This window comes from Megalops cyprinoides, chromosome 10 (assembly GCF_013368585.1).
Source record: "Megalops cyprinoides isolate fMegCyp1 chromosome 10, fMegCyp1.pri, whole genome shotgun sequence".
Lineage (NCBI taxonomy): Eukaryota > Metazoa > Chordata > Actinopteri > Elopiformes > Megalopidae > Megalops > Megalops cyprinoides.
Genome location: NC_050592.1, coordinates 19,182,669 through 19,209,159, shown reverse-complemented (window position 1 = coordinate 19,209,159; position 26,491 = coordinate 19,182,669). Strand labels below are relative to the sequence as shown.

The 26,491-nt window shown below is 40.1% G+C and overlaps 2 protein-coding genes across 6 annotated transcripts; both read left to right on the top strand.

Moving 5' to 3' along the window:
* Window positions 1–3: 3 nt before the first annotated feature.
* Window positions 4–8,207, top strand: LOC118784890 (serum paraoxonase/arylesterase 2-like). The gene is made up of 9 exons (XM_036539359.1): window positions 4–170; window positions 736–806; window positions 1,679–1,734; window positions 2,913–3,078; window positions 3,482–3,608; window positions 4,664–4,864; window positions 5,040–5,121; window positions 5,399–5,527; window positions 7,342–8,207. Exons 1-9 carry the CDS (start codon window positions 94–96, stop codon window positions 7,501–7,503), a joined length of 1,071 nt encoding a protein of 356 aa, XP_036395252.1. The 5' UTR covers window positions 4–93; the 3' UTR covers window positions 7,504–8,207.
* Window positions 8,208–9,751: 1,544 nt separating this feature from the next.
* Window positions 9,752–26,204, top strand: LOC118785088 (zinc finger protein ZFAT-like). Of its 5 annotated transcripts, none has more exons than XM_036539624.1 (16): window positions 9,752–9,802; window positions 15,877–16,044; window positions 16,792–17,058; window positions 17,239–17,418; window positions 17,964–18,117; window positions 18,643–20,063; window positions 20,748–20,980; window positions 21,114–21,201; window positions 21,670–21,819; window positions 22,399–22,572; window positions 22,893–22,981; window positions 23,671–23,809; window positions 23,986–24,110; window positions 24,848–24,968; window positions 25,146–25,294; window positions 25,688–26,204. In XM_036539624.1, exons 2-16 carry the CDS (start codon window positions 15,894–15,896, stop codon window positions 25,910–25,912), a joined length of 3,666 nt encoding a protein of 1,221 aa, XP_036395517.1. In that variant the 5' UTR covers window positions 9,752–9,802; window positions 15,877–15,893; the 3' UTR covers window positions 25,913–26,204. The 5 variants fall into 5 exon arrangements, with proteins under 5 accessions (XP_036395517.1, XP_036395513.1, XP_036395514.1 ...); XM_036539620.1 differs by lacking the exon at window positions 9,752–9,802 and adding an exon at window positions 12,917–12,981; XM_036539621.1 differs by lacking the exon at window positions 9,752–9,802 and adding an exon at window positions 14,196–14,782.
* The last annotated feature ends 287 nt before the right edge of the window (window positions 26,205–26,491 follow it).

Here is a 26,491-nt window from a genome sequence, read left to right as displayed (position 1 = left end):
GCGGCCAGTGAAATTCAATTTTTGTCCACGCCCAAAATATCAGTGTTTGATGGGGCAGAGAGGAGCTGTGCGGGACGAAGTTACAGGAGCACCATGGGGAAGTTAATAGTAATAGGCATAATTGTCGCTGTAGTTGCCGCTTTTATCGGACAAAGAATTGTCGACTTAAGGTGAGTTTGTGACATAGCTAGTTTTTTTTTTTCTCCCGCGGACGTGGAAACTTTGGTTAGCCAGAGAGTTAGTAAACAATAGTCATGTGTTAGCTAAAATTTAGCAGGCTAGCTATAACTAAGTAGGATATAGGTAAGTCGTTTTGGTAGAGGAGTAGGCTCTGTTACTGTGCAGCACATAAATGAAAATTGCTTTAGAAATACGAAGTTGCACTGTTAGCGCAGCAGTTTGTTACTGAATCAGTGAAGAATGTTTGTATTTTTTGAACGACGAGTTTATAAAATATTGCAAACCTCGCGTTACATTAGGCCTGTATTTAGCTAGCTGTCTTGCAAACTCGCATTTGAAACGTGTCGGTCCTTGATTATATGACATGCAGACACATTACCGATGTTAAAAATGCAGGTGTTGAAAGTGGCTATCGAGTCCTACATCAGTTTCTCTGTTAAAATTCAAGAATTGTTTAGCTGCTGTGCAATTAAGTGTAATACAAATGAAGTATACATATACAGTAGACGTAAAGCATTTAGAATTACTATCGTTAGATGTCTTTTCCTTCTGTAGGAGAAGAGTGCTATTTAGCAGACCACTCGAGCAAAACCACCTTCCGAACTGTAAGGCGATTAAAGGCCTTGGTAAGTATGTTATACTTGTAAATGCAGCCAGGAGTTAGGATTGCACAAGTTATATGGCTTTCACTGGCAATAACGTTCTTTTGCTCATGATAAAATGTTTTGTTGATTATTACCTTAGCAGATATCCCTATCTAATATGACCTTCATACAGTTGTTTACATTGTTCTGTTCTATTCAGTATTACTTTATACTGATGAACATTTTTATAAACTCATGTGAAGTACTAGTTTCTTGCTTGGGAATGCAACTCTAGTAACCTGCTCAAGATTGTAACCCAGAAACTTCTGGTCACAAGCTGAGGTCCCCCACTTGTGTTGCAAAAGTGAGGCATATTCCAAAATGTTTCATATCCCAGGCCCCAACATGGGTGGAGACAAGGCAGGAGAGGTTCTGTCTATGGGAAACAGGTTTAGGAGTATATTGACATAGTGGTTTTGGAGCCAAGCCTACATCTTGGAACTTGCAGCAAAAAGTCTAAGCTAAGAGAGGAGGGTGGTATTTAACTTGAATTGCTTCAGTAAACATCCATCTGTAGAAATTATTAATCATCGTTGGAAAAAAAAACATTGTAAATTCTGCTGGTTGCAGTGAGTATCACATCTTCCAAACAACTGTGTAGTGCAACAGTGTAAGAAGGTAAGAAGGCAGAATCATTTGACTCCAGGGTTATGACCCCTATATTCTTAATCAGATTTTAGAGCATAGAGCACTGTTAAAAGCAGCTTTCACAAAGTATAGTGGGGCCATATCATATGAAACCCCTCTCACTGAAAGTCAAATGTTACACTGTTCTATTAGAGTCATAATTCTGGTGTTGAGATTCAACTTAATACATCATCAAAAAATTACCCAATGTTTAATCTTTTGAACAGACTATGGATCAGAGGATATCACCATGCTTCCAAATGGGCAGGCCATCATTAGCACAGTAAGTTGCTGCATTTTCAGTATGCATCTTCAGCGATGTTTCCAAAAATACTTTAGAAAGCCGAGTTGACAAAACATGATACAGGACTACTGTGAAATACATGTGGACCCCATGTTTTGCTTTTTGCTGTTTTTTGTTTTGAAAGAAAAAATCCAGAAATTAATCTGTGACCATTTTGAAAGCAGTACAGCAGAAAACATTGTTTAAATCACAATAACAGTGCAAATGAAAATCAGACTTTTAGAATTTTGGAAAACAGTGATAAAATGCATTTTCACTTTGCTGGTTCGAGGCTGATATACATATTAAACCAGCTGACTAGCTGATAACCAACACTAGATCATGGATGTCATGACCAGTGCTCCATCAGATATCATAATTTACAGGGGTGTGGTTTATATACATATAGGTTGATTAAGAAATGCCTTGCAGTCAATTTTGGGGCAATTAATCAGTCAAATCTTTTACTTTTTGTTTATCTTCCTGCTCAGTAAATACTGTAAAAATCATGAAATCTGATTAACAGATAATCTCACTAGACAACTGAGCCAAAACCTCACAGCCACCTGGCATTTTGTGTGGTCTGACATAGGCCAGGAAAGCATGACATTTTCTAGGATCATCTTGAGATGGTGAGAAGGAACCTGAAAATATGCATCACAGTCAATGCAAAGTTAACAACCCTGTTATTTACTTGGCTTTGCTGTATATGTTTCTCCATTGAGGAAGCACATCATTCATCATTCCTTGAAAATGACAGCTGTTAATTGGCAAATACTCTGCTGTTCAGGTTTATCTGAGTAGAATAAGCTACAAATGTGGTATTATTATTTTTAGAGGGGAAATGGGTGTTTTAAATGACAAAATATGCCCAGGATTGGAATGTTGGCATTTCGGAGCTCAAGTACAGTAGAAGAGTAGAACAGTGTTTTGCAGCGTAGACAAACCTACACAGAATCACACATTAATCATCAGGTCTGATTAGGAATCTGGAAGTTTTCAGTAAAATGTAGTAAAAATCTGTTTAAACTGAAAAAAAATGCATATGGCTGGTAAATGCAGCTGACTATTGAAAAGCTTGCTTTAAAATATTGTGTTTTTCCTCCTTGTTAGTAAGTAAAATATATTTTGGTGTTATAGGAATTTATTCATTTTGAATACTTTTGCATATTATGTAGGGGTTGAAGTTTCCTGGCATGCCATCCTTTTCCGATGCTCCTGGAAAGATCTACACTCTGAATCTGGAGGATTCCAGGCTGAAACCAGTGGAGCTCCGCATTGGACGAGGCTTCGATATTGATTCCTTTAATCCACATGGAATCAGCACTTACATTGATGAGAAGGGTAAAGTAATGGAAAGGGTAAAGAAGAAAGCACTGTGAGAGCTGGAATGTTCCTCAACCAATGAAGGCAATAATTTCAAATGTCTTTCTTTTCTAAAAGGGAAAGAAGTAATATTTCAAAAGACCGATTGTGAAATGTGTCTAGAACGAACCCTTGTTGAAAGAGTCTCATTGCACAATTCAAAGGTCATTTTTTTGTGTATGAACGATAGGTAACTGTGTAAACACGTTGGCGGATTTTGAAATTGAATTGCAGACTTCTAAGGAAAACTAGTAGATTAATCACACACATCACATGTCAGCAGTGGAATTTTGGAGGTTTAAATGTGTGGGACTCAATTTTACTGTACTTCCTTAGTGAGGGGAGCCTGTTTCTCAGTAACCTTTTTCTCATCCTTTTCCAGATCTTTCCATACACTTGTTTGTTGTCAATCATCCTGAAGGCAAAAGCCAGGTTGAGATCTTCCAGTTTGTAGAACAGGAGAATTCCATTGTGCATCTGAAAACAATTAAGCATGAACTGCTGCACAGGTACATGACCAACCATGAGAGTGACAGATGATGAGGTGTTTTAATAAAGTAAGGCATGCAAGAATGTTAATATTTCCTCTACAGTGAAAAAGAATTCATTTACATTTCAACTTAAAGATATTTAGTCTTGTGCAGCCAGGTGCTATACCCTGCTTTCTTACCAAGCCAGGGCTCCAGACCTGCAGTGTTTTAATGCAGCAGTCTACAGTGCTGTGGAGGTAGAGCTGGAGGATGGCTGGTCATTGAAGCAGGCAGCTTATGCAGTTGTGCTTGTCTGTGGGTCAGCATAAGATCCGAGACCCCGAGACATTTGGCAGGAACCGCCACTGATTATTGTACATACATAGTTCAATCAGTTTTTGCACATGCTTAGGTCATGGCTACCTACTTTTATTTTATTTTATTAAAGAAGAAAAGGAGAAGCACTTTAAGTTAAAAGGAAAAACAAATTTTATACAAATAAAAAATGTTGAATTATTATAATAAAGGACATTTTTTTATAAGTCATCATTTTTTTTTTCGTTTTTTTTTTAAATATCGCGATAAATATCATATCATGTTTTTGGTATCGTTACATCCTTACTATTTTGACATAATCCTGTATCTTTTATCATTTTTAAATTACTGTGTGGATGCAGTTCCGAGCTATCAGTAATATTTTATTGTTTATTCATTTTAAAGTTTAAAATGTATTTTGAAATATGTATTGAAAATGCGTAATGGAAATGCAGCCATTTGAATTACTCTTCAGAATTAACAACACCACAAAATAATCCACCATGTAACTGCCCAAAAAATAGCTTTGGGGATACCAGTGCTCTTTAGTCTTGTATATTTAATGTAGTTTCTTGTATTACTACATTGTTGGAATTTTTCCCTAGTGAATTTTTCCGTGTGGCGGCTGCATTTCCCAGCATGGTGGCCCGCCATGCTTGTAAAGTGGTTGGGGAAATGTTGCACCTGTAAAATTTGTATTTGTTTTATGTAGCACTAAACTCCAGCCTCCTGTGGTACATTATGTTTTGTAATAGTGCTGTCTGTTTTGTTTCTTTCAGTGTGAACGACATTGTGGCTGTGGGACCAGAGAGCTTCTATGCGACAAATGATCACTACTTTGAAAATGAAAAGTTGAAACCACTGGGAATGCTTTTGGGGCTGGCCTGGTGCACTGTGGTTTACTACAGCCCTGAAGAGGTCAAGGTGGTGGCAGATTATTTCTACTCAGGCAACGGCATTAACATCTCCCCTGACAAGAAGTCAGTTTGAAATGACATCATCTTCTCATTCTATCTTTTTTTTTCTTAACAGCAATATGTTTGTTTACAAGCTGTGCAAAAGTGTTTTAACACAATTCATACTATCAAAGTGCATTTAAACATAACAAAGAATTAATAGAAAGAAATAAAGTCATATTTTTTTCCCTTGTTTCAGGAATATTTATGTGTCAGATATACCTGACCATGCCATTCATGTCTTGAAGATACAGGAAAACAATACCTTGGGTCATATAAAGGTAATACAATTTGAAGAAACATTTATTGTGTGGCTGATTTTTGATATTTGTTGTGGTGTAAAAGCAAAATGAAATGTTATTTTGGCAATTAGCTGTTATAAATGAATGCAAGAGTAGGAAAAAGTGAATTATTTGTTTACTTTCTCTTTTTCCATTTGAATGTTTTTGTAAATATCCTTTTCTTGTGTTAACTCATCCTTTTATTTAAGTAGCTTATTTGCAGCTCCTTGACATTGATCCAACATATCCACTTCTTAAAAAGTATTTTCTCATCTAGGTGGTGCCTGTGGGGTCACTCTGTGACAACATAGATGTAGATGGTGACACAGGTGACTTATGGCTGGGTTGTCACCCAAATGGTGGGAAATTAATGCATTATAATCCTGAGGACCCCCCTGGATCTGAGGTTAGTGATGCTTATTCAGTTTGCAAGAGCTCATGCATACTCTGTTCTTTGTGTGTGTGTGTGTGTGTGTGTGTGGTGTGTGTCTGTGTGTCTGTGTGTCTGTGTGTGTGTGTGTGTGTGTGTGTGTCTGTGTGTGCACGTGTGCGTATGTGTGTCTACATGTGTTTGTTTGTTGTGCATTAGACACTCGTATATTAACACTCATTCCCTGCTTCAATGCTCACACACTGACTCTCTCATTCTCTGATACATTTACTCACTGCTTTCACTGTCTCACTAAGTTTTTTTTGTGTGTTTTCGGCCTCACCCAAGCTTTATTGCTTTCTGTCAAACCTATTTAAGTAATGATGCTATAACACTATAGAAGATACATGCACGTTGTGACTAAATATAGGAATAAATAAATATTCCTGAATATTCCTTAAAAATCATTAATATAGGAAATATAGGAATGGAGGAAATTTAAGAAAAGTCAATGGATGAGAAAATTTACAGCTGACTGAGCTCATGGTTAAAACGTAACCTTAAAAACACCTCAGTGTGACAGCAACAGACACATTGACATTTCCTGTCCGTCACTTAATCAGGCTTACCAGGCTTATGTCAGATCTGACTATATGCTTGGCTTTGACTTTGACTTTGATATCGTTGGTCTTTATCAAAATAATTAGCAGGATTGGCCTCCAGTTTCGAGACAGTGATTGCCAATTTCCCACTTGTTAGCTATTTTTCAAATGAATTGTAGGATCATGTGAAGGCATCACTTAAAGCCTGTCTTCCTTCATTGTGTATATCAACGGACATGATGCTAAAATAATTGGATTTTCAGGCCAGATGTTTTCTGCTTTTTTTGAGCTGCAAGGTTGCCAGCTAACTGTCACAAATAAACCGTGGCACTTACACTTCCTTTAAGCCTGTTCTCACAGACTAAAGATATGTGTGTCATTGTGAATGTGTGAGCATTTGCAACCTGTCAGCAAAGAATTAGTGATTTGAAGGGAAAGATTTGAACAGATTGGAATGCATGCTAGAATACTGGCATAGATGAAATAGAACTATGTAACTCTGGAGGTACATAGTTCTAGTTCATGGAATTCAAAGTGCCTCAAGCCTGGGTCTTAACCCTGTCAGCCAATAGGTGAGAAAATATAACAATTATAACAATTTATACCAAAATTAAATTAATAATATGCCATGAGAAGTGACAACTACTTGAGGTGCATCATACTGCATGAACACTCACCAGACCTCTTTTTTACCTCCTTGGATTTTTGGTGAGTCCATTCTGTGTCCTCTGTTGCCATTTATGACAGAAAGACTGTATAAATATAGCATAGGTTTTATGCCTGACCTGGACCTAATTGTCACGGTAAAGACCCTAGGTGGTTGTCTTTCTTTGGTGACAGTATGCAACGGGTAATTGTCCGTTAAGGAAGGCCACAGGAGAAGGTCCTGTCACATCACTATCACATATTGTGATGGCCGTTTAAGATAATTATCTGCATTTTCCCCATCCATTCTATTTGGAGGTGTCACTTTGGAGTAAGTGTTTCAATTGTGTTGGAATGGTGTAGATTCATTAGCTAATTCTATGAGTAAAATTCCAGTACACACATTAATAAAGTCAGCCAAATAATAATTTCTAATATTGAAAGTAACAGAAATTTTCATGGCATAAATCTGGAATAAAGGCTGCAAATGTATTTCTTCAGTTTTGGTGCTGTAGGATTCTCGATTTTTTGCCTCAGGTACTGGAATGTTTCCTCAATAACACCCAACAGTTAATTTGTTTTTATTTCCTGCATCACCCACAGGTCATCAAGATTCAGGACATCTACTCAGAGAAGCCTGTTGTGACCCAGGTATATGCCGATAATGGCAGTGTAATTCAGGGATCCACAGTGGCCTCAGTCTACAAAGGAAAGCTCCTGATTGGCTCAATCTTTCACAAGGCTCTGTGCTGTGATCTGAAGTAAATGCTTAAATCTGAAGTAAATGAGTGTGTAAATGCAAAGCCTTTCATGATAAAACACTGAATGAATCACTGGTGTCACTAAATTTAATCTCACTTTTTGCCATGAGAAAGACTTTTATTCAAACCAACTGCGTTTTAAATTAAAAGGAATTTTTTCACAAAATTAAGTCTGGCAGTTTCAGAAATAAACAAAAATGTAAGAAATTGACAAATAACATCTGATGGAATTCATTACACTGGGTTAAAGACAAAGCACATGCTAGTTAGAGTGAATAGACACCTCAACCTAAGCTTCTTAGTTGTTGACTGGACTTAACTGAAGCACCCCCTTTTCTTGGTGTGTGCTGAAAAAGTCAAAGCAGGCCTTTAACAGAATAGACTGGCAACTCTGTTCAGCAGACTAGATGTTGACCTATCATCTATGTTTTGTTCCAGCCCTTGATTTCATGCCTCCTGCGTTTTTTCATGGTTGAAGAAACTGAACGAATAGCTTGGCATGCAGCTGTAGAATCTATTGGCTTTGCTCAGAGGATTGTTACTGGGTTTTTAATGAGCGGTCTTGTGATTTTGTAAGGTCACCTCTATGTCTGTTCTGAGCCTCAGTCAGTGCCACTTTAATTTTTCTGAATATTTGTCTGTGCAATCAGTTACTTTCTAATAACAGAACAAAATGTGAAACCATGGCACTACAAACTGGAATAAACTGTGTTGGCTGATAAATATGTTGGTATTCTCTTTTTATGGCCATTTGTTTTTGTATTCACCTTTATGAGATAAAGCATTGGAGTTGTATGGGAAGGATCAACATACTTTAGTTTTAAATGTAGACAAAGAATTTACAGAAATGCATACAGAAAAATAAATGTTGAGGGTTTGTAGTGTATGTGTATGTTAGGACATGTCCCAGGGCTGAATTGTGAACGGTGGTGCCATGTTAACAGCCACAGGTCATTTCATTCCAGTAGGTTCCCAAAAAGGGATCAACCACATTCACAGAGGGAATTTACAACAGGTGAAAGAGGACTGCAATATATATGTAAATATATTAAAAATTGGGGGTGGGTGCTATGTAAAACAACACACTTGCGTCTTTACTTAATTGAACAGATAAAGGAACCAGAAGCCCCCTCTGCTGTTTTTGGGAGTTCCAGACAAAGCAAAAAAGGATGATCATGTACTCTTTACACTGTAACCTGGAAACGCTGATTTAATTTCAATTCACTGAAATGTTTTGTTTGGGTTTCAAATTTTTAGAAACGATTTTTTAAATTAAATGACACTTAAAAATGTATTCAAAACGGAACAAACCCATTATTGTTAAATATCTGAAACTATCAGAATGATTCCACCAGGTTGTTAATTATTACTAAAAAAAAACAAAAAAACAGCATATTTCATTTGCATGTAATAAATATATGCTATCAAAAATACTAAAATACATTGTGCATACAACTGTCATGCAATAGACATGAACAATGTACCTGTTATTGAAGAACTTAAATACTCACTCAAGTGATTAACTTAACTAAAAAGAATGCCAGTGTTAGGAGCTATTTATATGATGTCAATGACACAGTTACTTTCAAGCAGAGGTGGGCAGCAGCTGTGTTCTGGAGTATGATGGTTTGTGGACTAAACCTTCCTGGTACTGCAAAAAATGTATCAGACTACAGCAAAAAGCATGCAGCCTGAATTTAGAGGGAGGTTATTTGCAATGTTGTAACCTGAAACAATATTGATATTCAAGTATTTCATGTATATTCTATTTCATTGTTTATATTCAAGCATTTACTTGAACGTGTAAAAATATGATTGTCTTTGTTTATGTAATGAATGTTCAAGTAAAACATGCCGTGGTGGGGCAGGAGCGTGTTTTATATTACATTAGTGCATTCGATTTCGATTTCCATAGTTATTGTCGCCTTTGACATCGTCATCGTTGGGAGAAAGCTTTACCGTTGTCAAAGAGAACTGAGAATGGGCTGCCTGGAGTCGGACTCTTGAAAGAGGTGCAGGTTCGCCATTAATTGTGGTCATTTTCTCGGGTTACGTATGAATGCATACAGCAGGCGGAGTTCTGTTTCCATGGCATTTACGTCAATATCAGTGTCGGGTAACTAAAGGTCAAACTGAAGACGAAAGGGACGGAAGGAAACAGAAACAGAATGGCGGAGACGGGGAATCTCAAACGGGGCAGAACAAGCTGTGGGAAATGGTTGTGATCGAACTTGTCTCACTTGACTTGAAGTGGTTTAGCTACCTACATTAGCAAACCGGGTCACTTGGAGATGGAGGTCGTGGTAAGGCTTCAGTCTTTCAGGAGGGTTTTTATCTTGCTTACTGCAAATGGAGCAGAGCTTACTAGCTGCCTAGCAAGATAGCTGACCTAGCCTAAGTGACTTTGACTTGTTTGCCAGCTAACAGACTAGCTTTTAGCTGGCAAGTCAGCAAGATAGGTACGGCTTAAATGAATAAAGCATAATATGGTACAAAGCTATCAAACTAGCTGAACAGTGTTAGCTATCTTGGTGTTTCAACTAGGCATGACAATCTGTATCGGTTGCAGTGTAGTGCTACGAACTGCACATCTGGCTTTTAAACTAACAGTGAGTCAAAATTATGCCCATATTAGTATACTAGCGTTTAACACGCAACATTAACTTGAACAAACTGACTAGCAAGCTTAATGTACCATTACAAGTCCATTATGTGCTCGAGAGTATTACGTCGGAGATGCGCATGTGTCTGGTAAAGTTTCAAATCAGACTCGTTTATAGGGGCTATTTTATGTGCTGCTTGAACTGATTTACAGGTAAATGTTTCACATTGCTATCTGGTTGATGTAAAATGCCTTAGGCTATACATTTACCTATGCAGCCTAATATTGTTTGACAGAAGTCAACAGTATATTCCGAGCGCGTATACAAGATGTCTTTAATTATAAGAATATAATTTGTGTTTTGATTTTCGAAATAATCCCGTTTTGTGCATTGACGCGTCCAACCTTGTAGTGGACGATTTGTTCTTTATTCTCGCGGTCTGACCACAACAGAGGACCGTACTGATAAGAGCCAATCAGGAGCGAAGAAGCACGGCTAAAACTCTAGAACACGCCCCTCTTTTTGTTCAAAACCGTGATGCTGGTAGCTCGAAGCCAAACTTCGACGCATCCTCTTATAAACTAAGCGTTTGATTAATAATATAAACTGTCCAAACATGCAGTCGATGTGTAATTAAAAATTATTTAAGGTACAGCAGCTCTCTACTTATTGTTCAGAGCCCTGCATATTTTCCAGCTTTCCCTAGGGAGTCACATTATTAATGCCTTGAATGCGTAGTAATAATTGACAGTCTGAAGTTAAGAAATGTTCAGATGGAACAAAAAACAGAAACGTGTCTCATGCTCCAAGGAGGAAGATTGCGATCTCTTATCTAACCTTTCATATTGGGAAATAATAACTGGTCCTTAAACCCTTGTTTAGAGATATCTCGGTCTGTGGTCATTGAAACCTGTGGCTCCAACATCTCCCCTTTTATCCTAAATCACGACTAAGTAAATAAAGAATACCCATTTAAGTTAATACATATTAGTATAATAGTGGAGAAAAAAAGAACTGGTTCAGGCATTCAAACTCTTTGCATGAGTGTTGGTATAGATGACGCAGACATGCAGATGTTTCCTATGGTTTCCAGTCTCTCCACTTGCACATTTTCTCCCTGTCACCCTGAGCATTAAGTGTGATTCAGGCTGTTGCACCTCTTAAAATAAATGTGGCAGCAATGACTCATTTTAGGTACTGAGTTAAACTAACAGCGATTTTATTTTTACAGGTCGAACTGTTAAACGGAATTGACGGTAACGTCACAGTCAGCAGCTGCAATAGTTGTAATTTGCCAGTTTGTATCTGTAAGGAGACACTCTAAAATGGTTCTAATGATTTTCATGAAGTAGATTTGGATTAAATCCAGTATTGTTTTAGATGGAAAAGGATATTAATTCAGAAGGTGATTGTTAATAGTATATAAATTGAAAATTATTGCAACTCACTCACTGTCTATGTTAGTGGGGAAAATTCTCTTGCAGGTTTTCCCCCCGTCTTGTCCTTATGTAAAGTAGTGCTTCATAATTGTTGTTACCATTAAAAGTTAGTGTTAGATTTAAGTTCTCGCAATTAAGATGGAGATGTGTTAGACATTTTATTATTGAATGGAATAAATTCATTACTTATACAGGCATGTGGATTGGAAGGATTATGTGAAGTGAAGCTGTAGGAAAAGTGCTTAGTGTTGTTTTGCACTAATAATCAGGCCTGATGATCCACCTAGAACAAGATTAATTTTATAGATAATTCTAGCTCAAATATGAGGCCCTCCCTTTCACAGTAGTGAGTTTGATGTTGTCACCTGTGACAAATGATGAAATTAACCAGCCGAGATGGTACATTATGCTTGTTTAGTGAAGCAACTTGTAAATCTTACTTTTTTATGTATTAACCATTTATACATCTGGATATTTACTGAATGTCATCATGCTTTATTTGAAAACATTGTGAAAGTGCAACAAGTTTCAAAGCATCTGTAAGGGTGCTGAATGGCACTTTGGGTTATTAGGTTGATTAAAAAAAAGATTTTCCTTTAAGGTGCGATGCCTTGCTAATCAGAAACCATAAACTGTGGATTGTGTGCGTGTGAATATATACAAATATATACACACATATATGAATGTGTGTATTTTGCATTGATAAGAAGTTCCTTGATTATACTCAAGGAAAACTGGCATTAGTGCTTGTCTTCCCAAAAGTGATTTGTGGAGGAGGGATTGTGGGTCTGAGATTTAATCTTGTCCATCATATTTTTCACAGTGGCCAAGGCCCCAGGAGTGTACATGAACCCTACAACGACAGTTATCCTGAACACAAGTGATTCCCCTCAGTAATACTTGAATGATTGTCAGCCCAGTATAATGATCAATAATATGAGTTACAATTTCTGTTTATTTTGTTTACAACCAACTGTACTACTACTTGAATCTGCAGTTACAGCATCAGTTCATTATTTGTTTGCTTATAGCAGACACACTTTGAATTATATAGTTTACACTTTGCACAGTGTCCATTTATACAGCTGGGTATGTGCAAAGCAATTTAAGCAAGGTTCCTTGCTCAAACTACAACAGAATTGCACCACCTGGGAATTGAATCTACAGCCTGTTGTTAACAAGTCCACCTCCTTATCCATGATGCCACGCTAAAGTTCATGTTTCAGATTGGACTTTAATTACTCCCCCACGCTTGAAACATGGTTGTCTTCTGCTGTAAACATCCCCGACTGGAAGCTGTTCGGAAATGTTGGAGCTTTCAGTCGGATGTTTGCTGCAGCAGACTTCTTCTAGCTCTGTGGATATACCTGTCCTATCATTGTACTCAAAAGAAAATGCTGATGGCATCATTTCTCCATGGTACAACATCATATATTCATGGTAATTATTTCTCTCCTAGAGGTACTGTGATTATTTGCATGATTTTATATCTTTCCAGATTGCTTTGTACTTGCATTGAAAAGTTTTCTCACGATGAGTGGTGAGATTTTTTTCCAACCATCTAGGTATTCTGTTGAACTATGCTCTGAGTAATAAAGAACTAATCACACTATTTAACATTTGTGCAATGACTGAGTATGTAAAATTCTCCATGTATGCAACTGAATCTGTTAAATGTACATTGCTTAAGCTTAAACACATAGTGTAAAAGTATTAAGGAGAATGGGTTTAGTGTATTACAAACTAAAATAATGTTCCCACAACATTTTCCAGATATTATTTCTAAAACATGGAATTGTAATGTTTTGCCTGCTTGTTCCATTTCATTTTATTTACAGTTTTAGCTCCAAGATGTTAAATTCCTACCAGAAATATTAACGTCACAGATGGGTCCAAGTGTAGTCACTGTAAACATCCTACACTCGGCTATCACCTATGAGTAAAAGCTGGGAGAAGGGTGTTTACTTTGACTGGTTTGGAGAGACTCACACTATATAGGCTTCACTTACGTATACTGTAGTAGCTAGGAGAACTCGTCAGTTAACACAAATCATCACAATATAAATTACTGTGTATTCATACAGTTTTTAAAAGGACAATCTAAAATAATAATATAATATTTTGTTCCTTAGATTTAAATCTTGTATTCCTCAAAGATGACACGCCTCTCCAACATGTACTATGTCATTTGCAGCCTAGACCTAAACAATGTACTTGGTGTTTAGAATTTAAGACTTGTTTTATTATTAGGTGAATGAAATATTTGTAGGAGTAAGTTTTTAATACAGCATATATGGAACTTATTTTAGTTCATGCTGAGAAACTTTTAGAGCCATAGTTTATAGCTTTCAAAACAGCATTATTTGCTTAGTACCACTAAACTGATGTCTTCATATGAAAAGATGATGACTGATTTATTTTTTTTTTTCTTCATTAAACATAATAAATGTTTGTATTTTCTCTACTTCCCATCAGTTCCATATCAGGGTTAGCTATGTGTTCTTTTATATGAAATCTTCATGGAACCATGAAGAAACATATCAGGGGTTCTAAAAATGGCATATACCTATTTACGTCATTCTAGGCATTTAGCATAGGATCGATGAAGTAGGCTCCACATGAAACCCATATGACTGGTATTGTAACTAGCATGTGAGACAAAAGAATGGCAAAAGTTGGCATGTTAAGTTCATGCTCAATCACTTTAACCGTCTACTCATATTGTCTAACCCTTATTGCATAGTGTACACAATGTTTAACAATGCAGGTTACTAGAGTGGCATGGCATAAACTGCAATTTCATAAGTTGAGATGGAATCCAACAAATAAAGCAGGACTGACGTCAACCCTGTAACATTACTCAACAACACAAATTTAATATAAAATACTCAAGAATATAAACAGTAAATCTCGCCAAACATTTACTGTTAGAAGTCAAAGCGACTTTGCTTTCGGAGCAGTCAAGGTTACCTTCACTTTGTAACGTGTATACACCCAACCAGGAGAGGGCGTATTGTTAAAATAACATGCGCGTTTCCTCTGCACCCGCCACAGCACTGAGTCAAGGAGACTTCATCCGCCATGTCTGATATCGCAGATTCGCCAGAAACCCTCGTCAAAACAATACAAATAAAATAAATGATTTCAATTAGAAAATAAAAACTGCACTATTTAACTGTAATTATTTATAACTTTAGTGTTTTAGTTTTATTTTTTGGAATCATGGACACCTCTGAGGCAGGTAGGCACCATCTAAAGTTGAATATATTTTTCCGTCGCAAATAACAAGCCAGCTAGCTAACTAGATGTCGAGCTTAAAGGTAAAAGTAGTAGCTTGTTCGATTAGAGTCTCGTAAGAGCTGTAGTAGTGTACTTGTAGGAATGATTGACGTTTTAGTTTTTGTAATAGTTATGTTTTAGTATGTACAACTAGTCAGCCAACAAGGAAGCTTCACTATGTGTGTTGCTATTTGATGTGATGATCAAATGTGCGTGGTTTTCACGGCGTAACGTTACAGAGTTAAGTTGTGTCTCGAAAGGGATTTTGTATCGAGGCTGGTTTGCTAGCTACCTAGCCACTCGGTCTCCCAATGTTAGTAAACTTGCTGCATGTGACAAGATGTGCAGCTTAGTAGTTACTTTACGTAGCAACAGCTTTTTTTTTTTTCAGAATTGGCTACTTTTCCGTTTCCGTTCTCTGTAGCCTATGATGAAGTGATGGTCGTTAGCTGTTGAACGCTACTAGATCTGTGGGTATATATCATAGTGGCCAACGTTGGTTAAATTAAGTCGTCCAGGGTTGCCAGCCCTTCCGTAACAATAAACGGATTTTGTTACGATATAACATGACAATTACCCTGCGATAGTGTAGCTACATCGGTGTACTTCATCATAGCGTACGTTTTAACAGTATGGCTCAGGTGAGGTCAGCCTACCCCACATCAAATTTTTTTGACAGTTCATATATTTTTATACATAGCTCTTAAATATTAGTATGCATTACTATCTGAAGTTCATACTCATAATATTAAATACAGCCTATTTCAAAACTTACCCCTGACAACCAAGTAGATACAATACCTTGTATTTGCTGAATGAACTATTCACAAACGGCTCTCAACATTTTAAATTAACTGATGGTCACAATTGATGTTTTAATCAATTCTCTATTATTAAATGTCAAAGATTGTGTGTGATCCCATGAAGATTCCACCAACTCCTGGTTGCTGGAGCTGTATTCAGTTCATTGTTGTTTGATCTCCTCATCTCAAGCAATATCACAGTCCATTGGATTAGCAAAATGATCATTGATGAATCTGTTTCCCTATTTCACAGGTGATGCCTCTCTTTTTATGTGCAAAATTTGCAACCTATTCTCTCCCAGTCAAGAAAAGCTGCTCACTCATGTCTCAGAGAAACACACCATTGAGGGTGTCACCCCTGATGACATCATTGTCCCACTCAGGCCTTTATCAACCACAGTCCAACCAGAGAACAGTGGAGGTGAGGAACGTGCCTTATTGAAGCTGGGCCAAAATGATAATGGCTGTTTCTGCAGTCTGACAACGGCACATGCTGTACGAATTTACACGGAACATTCACGCAACTCTTTTTTTATGTTTTAAAATATATTCCATCACCCCATTTAGAAGGGGTAGTATCTGAAGCATAAAAACATCACCTTGTGCCTTGTGATTGACAAACAGTAGTAGTTTAAGTATGCACAGTCATTGATCAGTAAACCTAAATGAAAAATGAATTACATGTATATTGCATCTTTTATCCCTTTCAATGATCTCACGGTGCTTTACAGTGCATGATTTACATACAGGAACATGACGGTAAAGTGTTTAAAGTGTGTTTGCATGGTTCTCCATTTATTAAATGGTTGTTCTCTCATACATGTTGTGTTCTTTGTATTGTTCCACTTGATGACCTGGGGAAATGTATGATTTTAGTTAATATTTCTTTTTTAGGTTATTGTTAGGTCACATTTATGATGAAGTATGTTGCTTTTAAAGGATTGTGAGGCAGTGTGTTTCTCTGTTGTCATTCTGTTATACCACTGAATTTCAGCTTGATGCCTGTTGTACTGTAATTCCTGTGCTGTGCGTTAGTGTTGTTCTTGTTGCTCCTGTGATACATGCTTAATGTTTCATGCTTTATTAGTCCTTTAATTCGCTTTGCATAAGTATGTCTCTCAATCATTAAATCGATAATGATAGAATGACACTGTGTTTTTTTTTTTAGACGGCACAGTCAAGAGGAAACGGGGCAGACCAAAGGGTTCTACCAAGAAGATCCACACAGAAGAGGTGGTCCCGGACCCGCCCCCCAGTCCAAGGTCCAATCAGAGGCCTGATGTTCAGGCACAGGCTGCGGAGGAACAGGAGGATGAAAGCAGTGGCACTCTGGACTGCAAAAAGTGCAACCGCAAGTTCTGCAACAGGCGCCAGATCACAAAGCACATCTGCATCATTGGCCTCAAAGAGGAGGGAGATGAGGAGGAAGACAATGGTATTGGCACACGCCGTCCGCCTCTGGCCAGTTGTGTGTGTTGTTGAGTATAATGACGCATGTTAAGTTGTCACGAATATCTATGTCGTAGAATAAGAATAGCTAAGAGTGACTATGCATGGTGTCTGAATGTTAAAGGTGGCCATCTAATTGTTCTTTTGTATTTCTGGCATGCTGGAGACAATGACCCTGATGCCAAACTGGCAGCAGACGGCCGGGAGGAGGACCGGGAGAGGACTCCAAAAAGAGCACGCAGCCTGCGCTCTGAAAAGGTCTCCAGCACCAAGGACCTTGATCCAGCAGGCAGCACCAAAAAACCTATCATCAGCGTGGTTCTGACAGCCCATGAGGCCATTCCAGGTAAGCAGATCAGGCCAGATACAGGGGGAGCTCATTCAAGACTTTTTCTCTTTTGAAAGAGAAGGGCCTTAATGTTGATTATCACTGACATTTACTGACATCCTTTGATGAAACATGCAGATGGAAGTGTTGTGCACAGCATAGTTACCTCACACAGTAGAACAGTCTTCATGTTTAGTATTTAAAGTAACCATAATATGTTTGGAGTCAATTAATCATTCCTGATTATACAAAAATGCTGCTGCTAGTTTATTAATTAGTCCCCAAATCCAAGTGCAAGAACTGTCTGGATTAATCTTGAGGAAATGGACCCATGTTGTCTCTCAGTTGCTAGACTGACTACTGACCACTAGTGTCTGCTACTACTTGAATGAGGATTTTATTGCTGTTACTGTTGTTATTGCTGCTGTTGCTTTTATTTTTTTCCTGGAGTTGCTCCTTTTCTATTTTCCTCCATTTGATGGTCTTGCAAAAGCATTTATATAAATGTAAAATGACAAAGAACAACATCCAAGGTGTGTATTTTTGAACAAACTGTCTCACAGGTGCCACAAAGATTGTTCCCATTGAGGCCTTGCCAGCAGATCCTTCCCCTGCCACAGACCCAGACCCCAACGGCCAGGCAGCAGGGCTGAAAAAGGGCTACCAGGAGTACGCCATCCAGCAAGCCGCTTACGAAGTGCCATTGAAATCAAACAGGTACAGAACTGGATATGATATAGTAATATATTACACACAGTTAACAGAATTGTTTAATCATTGACGGATTACTTGCTGCAGATGATAAAATGAATTTTCAGTTTACAGATTGAAGATGTTCTGAGGATAGCTATAATTGATCCTTAACATATTCATATTTATCAGTAAGAGGAATAAAATAATGAAACAATTCTCATATTTTCACTTTCATTTTACATTTCCCTTGTGGTGCACTGCACTTAAACAGAAACAGTTTTCAGTGAGATTCATTTTCAAATTGCTGTCTGCTTTTTAAAAATTAAAATGTAAGCTCTTAAGTTGAACGTGTTCTAAATATAGGAATACATGTTAAATTATAATTTCAAGTTCAAGGGAACAGCAATAGTGTGAATCCAATAGAGGTCTGCATTGTACTTTACTTTGTGAGCTTTGTCTGCAGTACTTCTAGTTTCTGATGCACATGGTCAAGTTCAGTAGCAGAAAATATACAGTGAAGAACCTCTGTGTCCCTCTCCCTCCAAACAGGCTGGGTCAGACGCAGCTGAAGATCTTCACCTGCGAGTACTGCAACAAGGTCTTCAAATTTAAGCACTCCTTGCAGGCCCACCTGCGGATTCACACCAACGAGAAACCCTTCAAGTGCCCGCAGTGCGACTACGCCAGCGCCATCAAGGCCAACCTCAGCGTCCACATGCGCAAGCACACGGGGGAGAAGTTCAGCTGCGAGCACTGCTCCTTCAACTGCCTCAGCAAGGGCCACCTCAAGGTGCACGTGGAGCGGGTCCACAAGAAGATCAAGCAGCACTGCCGCTTCTGCAAGAAGAAGTACTCGGACGTGAAGAACCTGCTCAAGCACATGCGGGAGAGCCACGACATGGAGGACAAGAAGGTGAAGGACTCGTACGAGGAGCTCAGCCTCCAGACGCGGGAGGGCAAGAGGCAGCTGCTCTACGACTGCCAGATCTGCGACCGCAAGTTCAAGAACGAGCTGGACCGGGACCGCCACATGATGGTGCACGGCAACGAGAGGCCGTTCGGCTGCGAGCTGTGCGACCACGGGTCCACCAAATACCAGGCGCTGCAAGTGCACGTCCGCAAGCACCCCTTCGTCTACGTGTGCGCCACCTGCATGCAGAAGTTCGTCAGCTCCGTCCGCCTGAGGACGCACCTGCGGGAGGCCCACCCGGAGGCGGAGGAGACCGCTGCCTTCGCCGACTCCATCAACCGCAGCTTTTGCCTGCTGGAGCCGGGCGGGGACATCCAGCGGGAGGCGCTGAAGCAGGAGGAGCTGCAGATGACGGAGGAGCTGTCGCTCCTCAACACGCAGGAGGAGGAAGAGGAGGAGGAGGAGGAGGCCCTCGTCCCCGAGCTGGGCTCCTCTGAGGAGGTGGCCTCCGAGCAAGGCGCCGAGGGCCTCGCCGTGGAGGCGCAGCTGCTGGTGCGAGACGCGGCGTTCGCCGAGACACTGGAGGGCCTTCCGCAGGAAGTCTGCGCGCCGTCGCTCAGCGAGGCCCGGGACGCAGAGGACTGCCCCACCCAGGAGACGACCCCCAAGGCCGCCGGGGAGAGGCCGCTGCATGACGGAAGTGACCCTCAGACAGGGGCCGACCCCACCACAGCTCAGCATCCAAGTCAGGAGCCTTCCCAGGTGCCCCTAGAGAAGAGTCCTCTGACAAACCCAGAGGAATCATCGTGCAATCAGGTCCTGGGCACCGACAGAGACACCTGCTCCTCAGCTGGTGCCCAAGCGGAAGAGGAACTGGTCCAAGAGATGGAGGCCATACCTCAGGCATGCAGTGGCCCTGATGCAGAGGGGGTCTCCAGCCCCCAACAGGAGAAGACAGCATTCAGGCAGATCATAGACAGTATGCAGAAAAGGCAGCTGAACATGGAAGTCTTTGAGAGGATAAGGAAAGTGTATGGAGATCTGGAGTGTGAATACTGTGGTAAGAATGTGAAGCACTCATTTCTTACACATTTTACGGTTACACTATTTTGGTCTGCAGCTGACAGTCTAAGGTCTGTTTGCACCAGACACTGCTGTAGGAAGGTGCTGCTGTTTCCTCTTACCAGTAATTTAAAACACCCTTACAGTTTGCACTGCCACTCTTGCATGCAGAACACTTACTTAAGATTTTTTAGATACGTTTTAATAGAGGATGCATGAATGAATTAAATTGAATTGAATTAATGGTCATAAGAAACATGCATATTTTAGTGGAACTGAAGAATTATAATGATAGCAATAGGATTACACATAGGATCAGCACATTAAACATCGATTTCCATATCTCCTAACAGCGTTACAGTTTATGATATACAGATGCCGACGTATCGCTATCCTGTTAAGCAATGTGCTTGTTTATGCTTCCACTAAGCAAGCAAGCATGAGTGTTTCCATTGTGACAGATAATCCATAGTAAGTTTTGTTTTGATGTGAAGCAGTAGTGAGATCTCTTGTCAAAATGTCATCACAGATACTGAGAAAACTGCTGTAAGCACAGACTGTCCGTGACCAATCTCTCATAAATTCTTTTGCTGATGCTCTTAAGACTAGACATAAGAGGGCTCCACATTTAGGTTCATCTCCTCAGCTCAAGAATGTGCCCTCACTCCCTTGCCCGTGACAGGTAAACTGTTCTGGTACCAGGTGCACTACAACATGCATGTGCGCACACACACGCGGGAGCACCTGCACTACTGCTCCCAGTGCAGCTACTCGTCCATCACAAAGAACTGCCTGAAGCGCCACGTCATTCAGAGACACAGCGACATCCTGCTGAAGTGTCCGAGCGAGGGCTGCCAGTACTGCACCCCGGACAAGTACAAGCTGAAGGCCCACCTCAAGATCCACTCAGACATGGTGAGTCACATCCTGACCACAGTAGCTGGCTTTTTTAGTTGGTTTTGCCGTTATTTGTCTACGCCCTGTTTGTACACTGTCGTAATTGTAACTTTCCAGGTCCATTAACGGTAGCTGAATTGCTCTCTTCCAGGACAGGAGAAGCTATGTGTGTCCTGTGTGTGAACAGTCATTTCCTGAGGACCGACTCATTAAATCCCACATCAAAACCTTTCATCCAGGTGCGAATCAGAAAGAAACATGATATTCCTTCCTCAGAAAGCAAGAAATGTAGTGAATACTTAAAAAATGGAGATACAGTTTGAGAACCCTGTGTCTGTGACAAAGACAAGCTTGGAACTCTGAGAATGAGGCAGAGGTCAATGACTCAAGGCTATATCTTGTCTACTTAGTCTACCAATAAGTAGACATGATTGTATTTATAATTTTTTAAGAAAGTTGATTTGCTGCCAGAAGCTTGCAGGTTTAGATCTTTTGTGGGGTGCCACTGATGCACCCCTGCTTCAGTAAAACCCTCAGGTTCATGAATGAGTGGTGTGTGAAAAAAGTAAGCAATACAAATCTCCGCCTTTAGTCTGTGACCATTAGTTATTACAGTTGCATCAATGAGGTGGGAGACTGGAAGCCACATCACCAGGGCTCCCATTGAACTGATAAGTAAGCCTGTACTCATTTGCTCCCTGCTGCAGATGTGTCCATGAGCACAATGTCAGAGGTGCTGGGGAGGCGGGTGCAGCTGAAGGGGCTGATTGGGAAGCGAGCGTCGAAGTGCCCTTACTGTGACTGCTACTTCATGAGGAACGGCACCGACCTGCAGCAGCACATATGGGCCCATGAGGGTGAGCAACAAACCTCCAGGGGGCAGTGTTGAGCAGTGGGTAGGGAACGACACTTCTGCTATAGGGCTGCAGGTTGAAGTATCATGCTGGAAGTTGATAAAATGCCTCAGAAAATAACAAACGTGTCTAATATAACAGCATGATACAAACTGATATAAATAGGCTAAGTGAGTTCAGTTTGACTCACCATAGATAAGATGGCTGCTAAGTTAATAGTTGCAGACAGATCTTTCTGAAAAATGGTAATTTGCTTATTTAAATGCAAAGGTCTCATCAAAAGTGACATTGTATGACATTGTACTGCCGCTCCTGTGGTAACCAGGTTGGGAGTCAGTGATAGGGATGTGGTTAGTAGTTATCATCAGATGACTTTCCTCAGTAACCAACCTACAACATAAATAAATACGCAAGTAATTTTAAAATAATTTTCTGAGATTAATTGTTTTATGGGTCTACTGTTTTTTTTCCCCATTTATTATTTCGTCTTAAAATTTTTTACAGTCATGAATTATTTTTACTCTCCCTCAATGAGTGTGGTGTCAGAGACCTTGTGATAACTTTGTCTGTATCTGGTCTCAGGAGTAAAGCCCTACAAGTGCTCACTGTGTGAGTACGCCACCCGCAGCAAGAGCAACCTGAAGGCCCACATGAACCGGCACAACACGGAGAAGACCCACCTGTGTGACCTGTGCGGGAAGAAGTTCAAATCCAAGTGCACTTTGAAAAGCCACAAACTGATGCACACCGCAGATGGTGAGTTTCCTCTTATTGGTCCTCTTATTGTAATGCTGGTGATAATTACTTACTATGCTATTACTCTTGGACATACGTTTTGTGTTTATATTTTCTTCATAGTTGGAGATTTGAGTTTGAGTTCATAATGGTTTCGTGTTGGACCACAAAACAGTACAAAACATACACAGACACATTGTTTCTGTTTTGTACTCTCTTACCTGGAGTTACCTGTACATAACATGCATTTAAAATGATAGTGAATGTGGATCACATGCTCGGCATGGCAGGTATGAGCTGTGTTGACCCGCTGTTTGCCTGTCTGTGTGTGTGTCCTTCAGGCAGGCAGTTTAAATGCACTGAGTGTGACTACACAGCCGCACAGAAACCCCAGCTACTACGTCACATGGAACAGCACGCCTCCTTCAAGGTACATTCTCATATGTCCATGTCATGCTGGCAGGTATTGGCCACTCACAGACTAACTTCTGCACAGCTGTGGTAATGTTTGGTCAGATGAGGGAAAGACACTCTGTAGTCATCTAGATGACCACTGGAACACAACAATGATTTGTTGCATTATGAAATAATTTTTCAATCTGATGGTGCCTGTGCACTCAAAGTTCAGGACTAAATCTTAAACAAATTTTGGCCTGCAGATTGAAGAGATTAGCAATGCTAGGACTTTGGTAGATTCCCAATACCTAGATGAATCATATAAAATGTGCATCACACAACAGTACAAACAAGAATTTTCATATGTGAAAATCCTAGATGGAAACCAGGCAGGAACAAAGAAAAAAATATTCTTTTAGAAACCTGTTTCCAACCGTTCTGGTTTTGATCCAGTCCCTTTGTTATGACAAGCCAAACAACAAAAGCTGATGTCCTATAAATAGTGGCCCTCATTGAATTGGTCTGTGTGCCTTGGAGCTTGTTAGAAGAGCTGGTTAAGCATTTTGGAAGTGTCCCACACAGAGAGCAGCTGGTTACACATTTTGAAAGGGCCCCACACAAAGAGGAGCTGGTTACACATTTTAAAAGGGTCCCGTGCACAGAGGAGCTGTTTAAATTTTTTTGAAAGTGCCATAAGATGGTCATATGATGATGTCCTTTCAGCCTTTCCGTTGCGCACACTGCCACTACTCCTGCAACATGTCGGGCTCCCTGAAGAGGCACTACAATAAGAAGCACCCCAATGAGCAGTACTCTAATGCTGGGCCTGGCACCCCCGCCGCAGATGTCGTCCTACAACAAGGTTTGTGCCCGCGCCAGGGGAGAACAACAGAGACCATTATTAACATGCCACTGTTCACTGAGCAAGCAAAAGGCATTGCTGATCTTTATTTCATGGTCTTAACTCCACAAGTGAAGCTGTCATATTGTCTGTAGTCAGCAGCTGTTTACAAAGAGGACTCTTGTGTGTTCATTCAGGGGGTGTAAAGTGTCCGGTGTGCAACTACGTGTACGGCACTAAGTGGGAAATGAACCGACACCTCAAGAACAAACATGGCCTCAAACTGGTGGAGAACGACGGACTCGGGATGAACCAGTGGGAGGTAAGACCTCAGAACAAAAATGTTGTCTTACATGACTCCTTAATCTTATTCTAAATTAAAGGTTTTCTTATAATATTTATTAAGAATATAAGAAATTACATTTACCTTATGTTGAAGGAAGATGGGAATCTGGTAGAAACTTATTCTCAGGGATTGCTTCAGATTATTATTCTTGTGTCAAGCACTTTATAAATGTATCAAAAGTAATGTGGAAAAAGCAGTTACCGAAACAGATTAGATTTCCCCTCCTTCATATGAGTGATGTGTCACTCTTAGGGGTGTACAGAGGAGCTAATACTAATACTAGCTAAAATAAAAGTACTTGTACTTGGACAACAGAAAGGGAGTATGCATCTAAACAGTTACTTATATCTAAATCTGATAACGTCAAAAATCTGCAAAACAATACATCATCAAAAAACATCATAAAGTGCTTGCAATGAGATTTAATACTGAAATAAACTCAAAAATATTTAACTACGAGGAGACATGGAAGCTGTTTAACATAAGATAGCTAGCTATGTAACTTATAATATGAAAGATGTGTAATGTAGCTAGCCAGCTAGCTAGCCTTCAATATGCAAGCCGTTTAACATTAATTACAATACTTTTCCAGAACTGGCTGCTTTTGGTATTGATTGAGCTCAAACTATGCAATCGGTCAGGACAACGTCCATCTTAGCGGTTCTGTTTTCCCATGTACATTTGCATGTGCCTGTTTATCTGTTCGCCCCCAGGTGGTGGAGTCATTAGAAGAGCCCTCCACACAGTACCTCCACATCACAGAGACAGATGACCTTCAGGGGACAGAGGCTGCAGTGTCCGCCCTCCAGGACTTGCGATACAACACAGAGAACGGTGAGGACACAGATCTACCATACAGGGCTGACCTCACCCGCCAATTATCACTTTGATGCATTTTATTTTTGTCATCACCGCTTTGTGTACATCTGCTGTTGTCTAACTGCACTACATTCACGCAGTGTCTGACACAATGGCATCCTTGTCTCCGTTGCATTGTTTGGATTCATTTAGGTGTGGTGTCCACCACAGCCGGGGAAAGACTGGATCCCACGGCTGTAAATATTCTCCAGCAGATCATTGAACTCGGGTCTGAGAACCATGACGCCACTGTTGCTTCTGTGGTTGCAATGGCTCCTGGCACGGTGACCGTGGTGGAGCAGGTGAGAGTCGACATTCATACCTGCAGCATACATTTGAACTGTCCTGACGCTGGATAATTTCGTGGACTAAAGAGGGTTGTTGTAATCCCCTTCTGCAAGGTGCTGAAAGTCACCCTAGTAATGGTGGCTAGTACTAATATTACTTAAAACAATAAGAGATTGCACTGTGGTCAGATTTGCAAACCAGTAAAATCTTAACTCAAACTGTATAACTAACTAACTGACCACCAGCAACAACCTGCAAATGGTATAGAGTGCGTTACAATGTTTTCTATGTCTAGACAGAATTAGTATGGGAATAATTTTGCATAACAGTAATTAATCTTTAAACTTGGGTATGATAAATCACTGCAGAAATACCTGCAGACTGTGCTTACCCGTGCTGTCTTGCAGGTGGCAGAAGAGGAGCAGCAGCCCAACCACGCGGTGATGATCCAAGATGCCTTCCAGCAGGCCTCGGTGGGGCTGGGAGAAGAGCACCATCTAGTGGTATCCTCCGACGACGTGGAAGGCATCGAGACGGTCACCGTGTACACTCAGGGCGAGGACGCCTCCCAGTTCATCGTCTACGTCCAGGAAGCTGTGCAGGCAGACGAGCAGCCTGTGGAAGCTGTCTGAGCTGATCAGAAGCTGCTGATCAAGACCAACTGTAAAAGACTGGGTTAGGGTTGGGACTGGCACACGAACCTCCGCTCCTCCAAATGATGTAGCTACATCTGTGAAATTAACCTCACAGTGCTTGTTAATATCTCTTTATATGTTCATATTGAGACAATAGCAGGTAGGTCCTTTGTGAAAGACGTTTACCTGTTTCACCAGATTCACATCTAGATAGCTCTGATATGACTGTACTGTACATTTCCATGTCAGGTTATAGATGTGCACCTATAATTAAAAGGACTATGGCTTGAAGTGCATCATGTCCTTGTTTGTCTTTTATTAAAATGTTTTATTTTAGAAGGACTTGCTTATTACATTTAAGTTACACTTCCCTGTGCTTTGTAATGCTGGTGTTTTTGAATGCCTTGTGTTGGTAAAACTTTTTACTGATTATATTCACTTATATTTATGTACGTACAAACATTACTGTCAGTTTTTTCCAGTCCTCTTGTGAGAAAGGTGTATCAGCAAAACTGATCAAAAAGCCATTAACTGACATTTTATTACATAGGTCAAATAAGATAATCTAAGCCATTA

Excerpts from the sequence above, each read along its gene's own strand:
- LOC118784890 (XM_036539359.1), top strand. The coding sequence starts at position 94 with ATGGGGAAGTTAATAGTAATAGGCATAATTGTCGCTGTAGTTGCCGCT. Across the intron at positions 171-735 it reads CAAAGAATTGTCGACTTAAG|GAGAAGAGTGCTATTTAGCA; the intron begins GTGAGTTTGTGA and ends TTCCTTCTGTAG. Across the intron at positions 5,528-7,341 it reads AGGACCCCCCTGGATCTGAG|GTCATCAAGATTCAGGACAT; the intron begins GTTAGTGATGCT and ends CATCACCCACAG.
- LOC118785088 (XM_036539620.1), top strand. The coding sequence starts at position 12,936 with ATGCTGATGGCATCATTTCTCCATGGTACAACATCATATATTCATG. Across the intron at positions 17,419-17,963 it reads AGCCCATGAGGCCATTCCAG|GTGCCACAAAGATTGTTCCC; the intron begins GTAAGCAGATCA and ends ACTGTCTCACAG. Across the intron at positions 21,202-21,669 it reads CATCAAAACCTTTCATCCAG|ATGTGTCCATGAGCACAATG; the intron begins GTGCGAATCAGA and ends TCCCTGCTGCAG.